Source organism: Sprattus sprattus, assembly GCF_963457725.1.
Source record: "Sprattus sprattus genome assembly, chromosome: 15".
NCBI lineage: Eukaryota > Metazoa > Chordata > Actinopteri > Clupeiformes > Clupeidae > Sprattus > Sprattus sprattus.
This window is the reverse complement of record NC_137913.1, coordinates 27,502,471-27,514,599: the sequence shown is the minus strand read 5'-3', so window position 1 is coordinate 27,514,599 and position 12,129 is coordinate 27,502,471. Positions and strand designations below refer to the sequence as shown.

Genomic DNA, 12,129 nt, shown 5'->3' with positions numbered 1-12,129 from the left:
AGTCCCAATTATATGGCCTACAAGATGCAGGCCAGCAAGAAATCACTTCATCAAAGGCAGATCACAAATGGAATATGTGCCAGCATCCAGCATGGCTTCTCACTTTACAGTGAGAAATTGATCCCCGGGATTAGGGCTCGAGAACAAGACTGTCAGCCACTCTCTAACGGGAAAACAAGGTTTGTCACAACCTCAGGCAACTTCGACACCATGTAGTAGGATGTCATAATGCCAAAATTACACCTTGGCAAGCCGAAACTGACTGTACCACTTCATAACATGAGTTAATGGGTGAGGACACAGTGTTGCATCATTGCATTAACAACCATGCCTCAAATCATACTGACAAACAGAAAATGTCTGTCTGTGTTATGAGAAAATATTGAACAAGGCCTTAATAATAAATGTGACTGTCTATAAATATTCAACCAAGCAAAACATAAAAACAATACATTTGCCTGATACTTTGGGGGTGTCCCAGAAGTGTTCTAAACTAATGTACCTGCAACTCCAATCCCAAAACCATTTCAGTAGACCGGTGTTCAAGCACAGTTCGCGGTGGGATTCGAAAATGCTAGGGTTAACAAGGGGGAAGAATGGGAGAGCCAGGAAAGGAAGTAAGACTCAGGTGTGATGAATTGATTAACTGAAAGGTCTTCTTGTATCAACTGTAACACACCTGAGATCTCAAGATCAGAAACCAGATTCTGAGCCTCATTTCAAATTAACATGGAATTATATGAAAATGGAAATAATAAAAGAAACATGTAAGTAAATGTATGTGTGTGTGTGTGTATGTGTGTGTATATATATATATATATATATATATATATCCAGGTCTGTCTATTAAAGAATGCGTTTCATTCTGTGACAGAATAAGTGTAGTTTTTATTTAGATAATGATGCTGTCTTTGTGCTTTATTAGTTATCAAAGATATGTCTGTATATAATATTAATAATATAATATAATGATGGTGCACAAATTCACATAAAACATTCTACAGTTCCAGCCCATCTTTTCATTTTTATTTATATGACTAAACCATTCAAACTTTTTTATGTTCCCTCTTTTCACAAATACGCACACAGGGTAATATTAAATATATACATACATTACATCTGGTATCTTACCATATTTACAGGCATCTACTTTACAACATTTTTTTCAATCCATTTTATGTATGACAATATATAAAAATAAATCTGCATCTCTTCTTCTTTTATTTAAAATATGAGTTCACTTTGTCTCCATTTCATTGAACTTCGTGAGACTTCTTGTTCCGCTTGGCCCGACGTGTCGGTGGGAAACTGATGAACTCAAAGTGTTTCAGTCGGTCTGTGTTGGGGAACGGTGGGGGCCCCTTATGGAGTCTCTTGATGAAATGCACCTCTCTTTGGTTCTGCCTGGTCTTGGAGGCTTTGATGGGCCTGCCTTTCCTGGTGAAGGCCATGTACCAGCCCACATACTTGCCATTCTGGAAGGCTGTGTAGTTGTTCTCCAGGACAATCTCTGTGAAGATACAGTCTCTGCCTCTCCCACTGGCCTGAGGAACAGGAAGACACATGAAGTCAGTTCCTCCGTGAGCAGCATGAGGGTCTACTCCTTCTTTAGTGTAATGGGCTGTACTTTTTACCGTAGGCTACTCTGACTGTACTACTGTCCTTAAATGTGCCTTCAACAGACTGTCCTTTTGAAGGGACACACAGTACTATGTCTCTTACAATGCATTATAAACACTACCCATATACTTTATTTGGAACTACAACCATGCAAATTAAAGACAGGTTAGGAAGGCCCCAACAGTCCTCACAACCCAAATAAAGACCTCTAGATGGCGCTGTCTCCATTCTCAAAAAATGGAGAAGTCTCTGAAGGTGACAAGTGCATCGAACAAACTCTTTACAGGTACCCATCAAAGAGAAAACTAACCTTTACAATTTGCTGCATGTCCTAAGTTATAAGAACATTCGTTTAGCTGAAGAAATGTGATGACCCTCATAGAGAGAAAAACAAGCCCACAAACCATTTTGTTTCATTTTTCTGACAGTCTAAAGTGTTGACTATTTTTCTGAAGCTGCGCCAGTCTGTTGTCCATGAGTGACTTCATTAATGTACCGTGATAATAACAAACCAGCTCCTAAAGACCTTTCAGCCTGTACCAAAGACTGTGTGAGATATGTCTTGAGACCGCTCACAATCAGATTCTCTCAATTCTTTCTCATGGCAAGAGAACAACACTGAATACATCTTTTCCACTTCCCTGCAGGAAGTGGCGGGTTGACTTCTGACCAGACTCAGAATGGGTGTGAACAGAATTTCCCCCTTGCACTGGCAACCGTCTGGCACCCATCTTTCCATCCACAACATGAGCTATTATGCTAACTCTCTCCTGGTTTTGGGAGTCAAGCGTACAGGAAACAAAACTGTTTTACAATCTGTTTCTTTTTTTGTAGTTGATTCCAATCATGTAGCTAATGACAGAAAAAGTTTCTCCTATTGGGGTCACATTCCACTCTATTATGTTTCAATATGCACTGACTGCATGTCTGTTCAGGGAAGTGATGCAGAGGTGACAAACAGGAAACTCAGTTATAAACAGCACTGATTGTGCAGTTGTGTGCTTCATCTATGTTGAATAAGCACTGACAGGCTGAATATATATGTACTACCAATCAAAATCATCATGCATTTAATATGCAAAGGAAATGTGAACATATATTGGCATGCAACTTCAACTTTCCATTCCTTGCTAATTGAATGCAATATATCCCTTGAGAAAGACAGTTGTACAGAATTAGTACACACAGATGATTTCTGGGAAAGTAATGATTACCTTTCCAACCAGTTTCCCACGACGATTCATACATAGGTATCGCCCACTCTCAGCACCTTTAATGCGAACCCTGCTGCCGAAAGTGTCAGTCTCCACGTACAACCTTGCTGTAATACACACACACACACACACAATTAACACCAATGAATGGGTATAGAATGATTATTTAGCACAATTTGCTTGGAAACACACATATAATGCAGAATATGGAAAACCAACACATAAACTGTTGTCAATCAATACATTCATCATAAACTAATTTTGACTGGTGCTCACCAAAACTGTTGTCATCCTCAGCAGTAGCGGTGACTCTCTTTCCCTGTATCTGGACGTGCTTTCCGCTGGTCCGGCTGTAGAGCTGGTAGATTCGGACCTGCCGCCGGCTGAGCTGGTCCGTCAACGTCCCCTGTTCCCTCACATACTGGTTAAAATTAGGAGAAGGGTGATTCTCCCCCTTTTCAATGTAAAGGGAAAAATAAAATGACACGTTTCACTATGTCTAAAGGCTCTCTGTGTCATTCATATGAGAAAAGTTCAACTTGGTTATTCATTATAATTTAATTTAAGCATATCTCCGCTATCTCCATGACACATCATCATAGTTGCTCGAAATAGAATCATTGAAATGCACTTGACAACGAAAAAACTACGCTAAGAAAATGATTGGGCTATCATTATGATCGTCTATTTGCAAAATGATGTCAACTATTCTAACTCGAACTTAAACTTAGATCTCTTATTTGGAAATGGCAAAAAGACACAATGTAACAGATAAAAGAAGGACGTTTTCGTTTACCTGTGCATGGCACCACACCACGAAGAAGTGTAATGATCTGCAAATTGACAGAGAAAATAAACGGTTAAATAAACTATTATTGTGCTTCTTCGGGTGGTGTGGCATTTAAGGGAATCGTAATGAAAACTTACAAGTAAAAACAGCGCTGATTGATCCCATACATTGTCCAAATAGCCCGTTCAACTGAGACAGGTTATCTGATAATAATATCCTCGATCTGTGCAGGATAAATCCGAGTGTCACTTTTTTCCTGAGGACGTTTGGGAAGTCTGGAAAGGAGTGCGTTCCCACTTAACCTGAGCGCCCCGCTTCAGGCAAGTGAAGTCGCCGTAGCCATTTACTCAGTCAGTCTCAGATGTAGGCGGCCGTCATTTAGTTCAAGTTCTCCTCAAACGTGCATCTTCAAAACAACGTCAGAAAGGGAAATAATCCATACGGTGTGATAGAAGCAAACGGATATTAAAAATGCATCCAATTCTTCTATCTAAAAAATCGTCCTGCTCCATCATATGATTAACTTAAAAAGCATAATTTCCTTCAATAGATTCAAACTTCGAGCCAAATATTGAAGTTTCAAACAAGTCACTGGTCGTTAAGACGCTGTGTCCGCAGGTCTCAGTCTGATGAGGGGCCAGTTGGCTATGCTGTGATCCCTGGCTTTGCCCAAATGAAACACGTCAAGAAGCCTTCGCCCAAGATCCCTCCCATGCTTAAGACAGGGCTGTGTGGAGGGTGGGCTACAAGGATGGACGTTTTATATTTTCTGAAAATAAGTGTTCATCCTACCTACATGTACAAAAATGGTACTTGTATGCCTATTTTCAACGCATGTGCCTCGTTCTGAAGAGTTCTGTTCAGAAATTCTGAAAGCGCTATGGCAGTCACCCTACCGTGCCTGATATTGAATAGTTCACCTAAGCGGAGTGACTTATGAATGGCACTGATTTCATCCTTTGGCAAAGTCTCATCCCAGCTAGAGTCCGATTTAATCGATGATTAAAGAGGCGCTTAAACATGTTGTTTGTGTTACATTCAATCTATAATCATCCTCTGTATTTAAAGGGCATAGGATATCACGTTAGGGTGTTCCTTGCCATATTTGCCCTCCTTACACTCCCTTGAATTACAAAGATGGCCCTATCTCCTCCAAGGGGTTTTGGCTCACACCTTTTGCTAACGTACTAACCCTAATAGGAAAACAATGGTTCGTTTTAATCATCAGTCTCCAGCGTCTTTTGTTGGTTTATGTGGAATCCACATAGCACAACTCCCCTAATTATCGCAGGATGCTCGCTTTCCGACAGGTATTTGTCGACAGGTATTGCTTCCAAGCAATTAGTAGTATCATACCCATTTTCATGTCCTTCCAGATTGTAAAATATTCTTGTCAGTTTAGCAAGCGTTTTCGTTTGCAGTCGCCCAAAAAGGGCACGGTGGTTGTAAGGCTTAGTCGATACAATTTCTGATCGTAACCTCAATGGCAAATCATCTTATTTGACTAAGACCACAGTGTAAGCTTTTTAAGACATCATCTGGCTTACCTGAAAAGCAAACATGCTTACAGATGCACTTAAAGTGATAAAAACACAGAAATTCATAACAACTTTTAGTCAACGCGTAGGCCGACTGAATTAAACGGTGTATGAACTGTATTTTCTAATTTTTAAATTTTATAAATCTTATTTTATAACTTTAATAAGCATGATATGATGACTCACGACAGTTAAATCAACAGCAAATAGGTATTAATGCAAGGAGTCTTGCTTATAACTATTCAAACATTTTAAAGATAATCACTGGATTTTAATGGATTGTCGCGTTAAACTACATTATGTCCAAACAAACTTTCCTCTTCATCTGACACAAAAGGTCAATTCATTGGTGCCAGACATGATGTGTGAATTGGCTCATTCACATTAAATAATGCTAATGTATTTTCAATCACTTAGGTCTTCTAAGATGGAAATGGCAGCTTCCTCAAATCAACGTCATTGGTGAGAAACTGGACAACCCACGAATTTACACTCTATTCAAACATTGTTATGATTTGGAATGTTGCAATATGTAAATGTCACCAATTGCAGAATTCTTGATTATGCACAAGAGCTCATGCAATCATTTATCCACACAACTACATATCCAAGTGCATTTTTTTTGACTTGACATAATTTCCACATGTGCATTAAAATAAAATATAATAATGTCATGAGGAACAGATAAAGAAGCAAACACTTTTCGTTTTTATTTGTCTCTAATGACTCTAATAAAATGTACATTTGAGTAAGTGTTGGTGATTGCAAGTTGCAGCAGAACAAATGCTGGCCTTAGTAACAAGACAATGTGACACACTTAGCTCTTGTGACATTCCTTCAGCCTTTGGAGCTAACTAGAGGTAATCTGGGTGGTGGAATGGGGGGTGGTGTTGTGGTGTGTATGGGGGGGGGGGGGGGCGGGGGGCAGTTAGGGGCGAGAGAGAGAGAGAGCTTTTGCAGTAGCTAGCCTCATCAGTGTGGAATTCTCTGTGCCCCAGCAGGACTCCATGGGTGTCGGCAATGTTTCTTGTGGAGTGGATAGTTAAAAAAAGAAAGAAAGAATGACAAAAAGAATGAAAGATTGAGGGAGAGAGAGATGTGGGGTTATGAAATACCACTTGTCCACTCACCCCACTCCAACACCCTCCCCACCCCTTCAGTTTACAAAGTGGCGGACGGATCAGAGAGTCTGCAACCCGATCGTATTTATTTGTGTCTCCACTAGCTTTACTGGCGCTAAAGCCATGATGGAAATAACCTGAAGTTTGCTCGTGAGAAGGTGCCTAGCAACAGCAGCATAGGTAGTCCTGACCTGTGTCCTAGACACAAAATGGCAGGGCATGGTCCCTTGTGACACTATGATAGATAAATGTCAGTGTGAAGTTTACAAATTCAATTCAATTCAATTCAGTTCAGAAATTCTCCTTGTGGGAAAATTGTAGCTTATGAGATCTGAATGAATCATGCTGTGCCTCCTACAGTATGTGTCAGCACATGGCCACAGGCAGTGTGTCGTCACCTGGAGGAGGCTGACAGTATAGGTGGCACTCTGAGAAACTGCAGTCCTTTCCAAATAATTCCTGTTGCCGATGAGCTTTCAGTCCACTGGGCTCTTTGTACATTTGGCTCCAAGGCCTGCAGTACTGTACCTTAAGCTACAAGTGAAAGGAGGATTGGTGGTCTCCAAGCAGCTTCAACCACATCGTAAAAATCTGTGCCATAAAGAACAACTGGCCACACTTTTCTGACCCCACCGAAATAGAGACAAAGCTTTAAGGAGTGGGTGGTCTTCAAACAGCAAAAAATAAAGCTCTGTCGACTATTTTAATAGCAAAATCAGTATAGGATTGGTCATTATAGTTTTGCTAATGGGCCAGCCTGGGAAGTGTCAGAGGTGGTCAACACTAATGATCATGACAGTCCCTCTGTTGCCCTCTCTGGCTAGGTCAGCTGGACTCCAAATTCACACCCAACCATGTATTGATCAAACTATCCGGCCACAGAAAAAGAAACGTACACATTTGAAGAGATGGAGAGATAAGCGACCTCATGTATATCTATTGCTAATTTTCAATGAAAATATTCCAAGCCTGGAGGTTATATCGTTTATGTTTTTCCAGTCAGTGGAGGGTTCAAATTGGACAAATCTGTAATTATTACAAAGTCTGCTGACCCCTAGATATACCCCAACCATTTGCAAGCTGACCATTTGAGCTTGCCAAATTTGACACAGCTGACACAGGCAATAAATTTGAACTAGTTCCCCACCCCCAGTATCTGTAATGAGGCCAAACCCCTCACCCTACACACACACACACACACACACACACACACACACACACACACACACACACACACACACACACACACACACACACACACACACACACTCACACTCACACTCACAGGGAAGAGAGATTTAGATAAAGCCGAGGCAATACTCCATACAGGTGTGTATGTTGCATGCAGGTTAATTGACCAATCATGTAAACAATGTCTTGAAATAATACCCATAGTGAAAATGACATCATCTGATGAAAATTCAGAGATTATTGTAGGTTTCAGCTTCTTCTCCATGGTATATGTTTCAAAAGAATGAAAAATTAAGAACTTTTATAAAACTCAGCACAATTCTTTGAGGGTTAAAACAACCAATGAAGATCCAGTTCAGGATTAAAACCTCCTTAAATATATGTTCTACAATTTTTTCAGGCTCTACTTAATTTTACCACAGCAACTCTGTAGCGGCAGGTGATGTGAGTGCGGCTGGTCCTACTCCATTTTTTAGACTCAATGGCATTTTCAACGCTTATACTGCTTATACCTAGTTTTTTAACAAATAATTTATTCAAAACGTTGTATTCTAGCATGATGAAGCCTAACACTGGGAAAAAATGTAATGCAAATATACAACAAAAGGAAATTGACTCAATAGCTGTCTCAAAGCATGTATGTCCGTTTAAAAACTATTAACACACGTTTCAGGTTAACGTTTCTGGTATCACACAAGCCAGTTGGCACCATAGAAAATCAATGTCATATGTCACTACATCTTAGTGTCACTACAAATGCTTACATTTCATACCCCGTGATATATATATATATATAAATGTGTGTGTGTGTGTGTGTGTGTGTGTGTGTGTGTGTGTGTGTATGTGTGTGTTATTCTGTAATATCTAAGTGGCTTCCCTCTGCTGTGAGAGGCGAAAGCAACAGCCCTGTGGCCAGCACTAAAGGCAGCCTGGTTGCTTAAAAGCTGAAACCCGAGTGCCGGGGCTGTGATTAACACCCGTCAGAGGCAGACAGTCCTTGACTGCTTCATCTGATGAGATCGAGCGGCAGCCTCCCTGTCAAACTTCACAACAGGTCACATGACCAGGCTGGGGGAGACGTCTACCAAGTGGCTATGAAAATAACCATCCGGTGGCTGACGACAAGCCTGACCACAGCTTTGGCTGAAGGCACCGCAACATCTGTGTTGTTTTTATGGTGAGAAACGTCACTGAGCATTGATCAGGCCAGGGGGAACCTGTGTAACTGTGTAAGGCGCAGGGTCAGGTCAAAGCCATAGTGCCGTGGTGGTCCACTTCGTTAATATGGCAGAGATCGAGTGCTGGAGAGTTTTGCTTTACAGAGAAGAGGTATAGTGTGCTGGGATGAGTGTTGGAGGGAAGCTGAGAGAAAGTATCACTACTCTTGCAATAAGGAAAGGGCCTGTGACAATGAACTCCATCCTCTTGTAGTAGTTGGTATTTTTTTAATTAATTTCCTCTGTCAAATCCCTCTCCTTGTGTTCCTTCTTCTTACTTCTCTTCCGCTTGTCTTATTTTAGCTTTCAAGTTTACAAACGCTTGATAATGAGAATGTCAACCAATCAGGAAATGTCTTACAGATGTTTTAAGTTGTAGAAGTAGACCCAAAAAACCAGGAGTGCTTTGGGGAAAATTTCAGTGACAAAAAGAGCATCTCAAAAATGTGACCTCTGCACACCAGCATCAGGAAACATAGCCATTTATTTCAAATTTGTTATGCAGCCAAACTACTATGACCCTCTGCTCCCATAGGGAACATTAGTTCTTTATATTTGACTGGTATGGGATTTCAAGAGGCCATTGATAGGCGTCCTCTAGATTTATTCTGTCATCAACTGACAGCAACACTCCATCATGGTCACGTCTTTAAAGCTTTGCACTTGTCCTATAGAAACACTCAACATTCTTTCTTTCTCTCTTCTTCTTCTTCTTCTTCTTCTTCTTCTTCTTCTTCTTCTTCTTCTTCTTCTTCTAGTTCTTCTAGTTCTGCTGCTGCTTCTAATGCCTCTACCTCTTTGCTTACCAGACGCAGAACACATTGGCATATAAGTAAAAAAAAAAAATATTGACTTTACAGTAATGTTGCTTCTCTACAATGGTCTCCATGGATGCTTATGATTCCCAAAGTAATAATAATAAGAATACATTTTATTTGTATTGCACTTTACATTATACAAATCTCAAAGTGCTACATATACATATAAAACAACAATGAAAATTGATTAGCAGAAAGCTTTTGAAAAAAGATAAGTTTTTAGGCCTTTTTTTAAAACGTCAGTAGACTGTGGGGCCCTGAGATGGTCAGGGAGGGCATTCCACAGAAAGTAGGAAGATTAATCACAGCAAACGAATCAATATTTCAATAAGACAAAATAGCCCCACAGGCATCTCAGTGCATAGCTCACACATTAACATATTAGCACAGTCCAGTCCAGGTGACTTTGTGAAACCCCTTCAAGTTCCACAAACAAAGTACATACTTCAGTGCAGCACTGGCCAAATGTTGTGCATGCATTTTGTGTATTATAGGGAAATGAAAGGACTAGACTTAATTGTTATTAATTGTAAAACAGAAGTCATATGAGTTTGTATTGGAATGTCAGTGTGCTTGTGTTTATTTGTTTCTTTATCTGAGTGTCTTTACATGTGTATGTGTTTCTTCCAATGTGTACATTGTTGTGTTTGTGTTTCATTTTTGTCCATGTCTCTGTGTGTCATATGTGGTTTGCATCGTTAACCTTTGTGTGTGTGTGTGTGTGTGTGTGTGTGTGAATGTGCATGTGTCTATTGTGCCTTCATGTGTATATCTTTGTATATGTGTGTGTATGCATGTATGTGTGTGTGTGCGTGTTGTATGTATTTTCCTGCAAACATATCTTTTTTCTGTGTGTGTCAATGCACACATGTATGTTTGTGTTGGAGTGTGTGAGTGTGTATTTGTGTGTGTGTGTGTGTGTGTGTGTGTGTGTGTGTGTGTGTGTGTGTGATGTGGGATGTGTGTGGAGTGGATCTGGGCCAGCTGTCTTGCCTCGCTCCAGACCTTCCTCCTCTGATCTCTGCTCTGCAGTTCACACCTGATCACCAACGACTGCACTTCAAGCTGGAATTTTCCATTTTCTATTTTCTCTCGGCCCCCCACCCCCATCAGCAAGACAAGTGTTGCTCTGCAGCTCACTGACCGGCGACACCCCGACCAGCCAGTGACACAACAACACGCTCCTCACCCCCCCCCCCCCCCCCCCCCCCCCCCCGACACGTCAGTCAGACACCTATCAGACCAGTCGCCATAGGAGCAGCAAGTTATTTTTGTTATTGTCAGCTTCAACTGATTCGTTTTTTACACTGTTACGTCAGTCAGACAAAATAACAACAATGTTTAACTGTCTATGTGCTATTGATATAAACATATACAAAATGGTAGTGTTTGAGTTTGTATGGCTGCCTTTCAATTTGATTTGAATTCCTCTAGAAGGAGATATATCAACATACAGAGTCATATTGCATGTTCATGAATGCCACTGGCCTCGGGATTACAAAGATCCATCACCTGCTCTCCCATGCGTACTGTTCTATGGGGGAAAAGCACTTCTTGCCCACTATCGAAGCTGCCTAAGGGATTCTTGCAATCTTCCACCAGGCGTACTCCCTTCCTTCTACATTTAACATCATTGACTTTAACATCTCTTTTAAAAGTTTTCTAACTAGTTAATATGTTTGTTCTTACTCACACTCACATTTGCTGTCTATTTTGAAATGTATTGTGTGTCCTACAAATGTGATAAACCAAGTGCCCAAATAGTCTCTCTCAAAGAGATGAAATCAAGATCCTGTTGAAGAAGATGTGAGGACTCCAGAGTTCACTGGTCGTGGGAATCTGCAGCAGTTTGTTGGGTCAGCCTAAGTGCCCCCTTACCTGTCTGTGACCTCAAAGAGGGGTTGTATTGACCCCCTCGTCAATCTCTCCACACATCCACTGTGCTCTGGACGGTGTGTTCACATCAATGGCCTCTTTGCCTCAAATCTGACTGTTGTATCTCACTGATGCTGGGTTGCGGTGCGATGATCTAGTTTGGCAAAAGAATGCTCCACTGGTGAGAGCCATCAATCTTTGAGATGTGTGATGCTCAGTTGTGTGGTCGATAAAGTGCATGCCTTTGATTACATTCAGAAGAGTTATGAGATCACATCAGGACCTTGACATGAGTCAACCGGGGGATGGAAACATCTCTAAGAACAGCCAGTGATTGCACTATTGCACGCTGGTAGCTCAGTGAAATAAAACATAAGAACAATCGAAAATAAATTAATTAATTTAACACAGTTAAAATACAGCTATTAGCACAATGAATCACTTCAAACAGCAGAAATTCTGGGAAGACACTGCATTATAATCAGGAGTCAGGCATGTCTTGCCTGTCCTGTGTAGCAAAGAAAAATATGCACACGTTTACGTCCACTCAATCATGGAGACAGTGACAAACCTGTCACGCTGCCTGGATGGTCCGAATCAAATGCGTACAATGGCATAGACAATAGCAGCTGGAGTAATGATGGCCTGGCTTTGATGCTGCTGCCGAGGTCAGAGGGTCACTGGGAGAGCAGGGTAACAGGACACCTCCACAGACAGCACTTAAACAGGCAGAAAACAACACAAG

At 41.0% G+C, this 12,129-nt stretch overlaps 1 protein-coding gene across 1 annotated transcript; it reads right to left on the bottom strand.

Annotated features, from left to right (window-relative positions):
* Positions 1-1,253: 1,253 nt before the first annotated feature.
* On the bottom strand, positions 1,254-3,793 carry fgf17 (fibroblast growth factor 17; the record flags this gene model as incomplete). The annotated part of the gene is made up of 5 exons (XM_080852663.1): positions 1,254-1,544; positions 2,835-2,941; positions 3,111-3,288; positions 3,631-3,667; positions 3,762-3,793. 5 exons carry the CDS (start codon positions 3,791-3,793, stop codon positions 1,254-1,256), a joined length of 645 nt encoding a protein of 214 aa, XP_080708789.1.
* Positions 3,794-12,129: the final 8,336 nt, after the last annotated feature.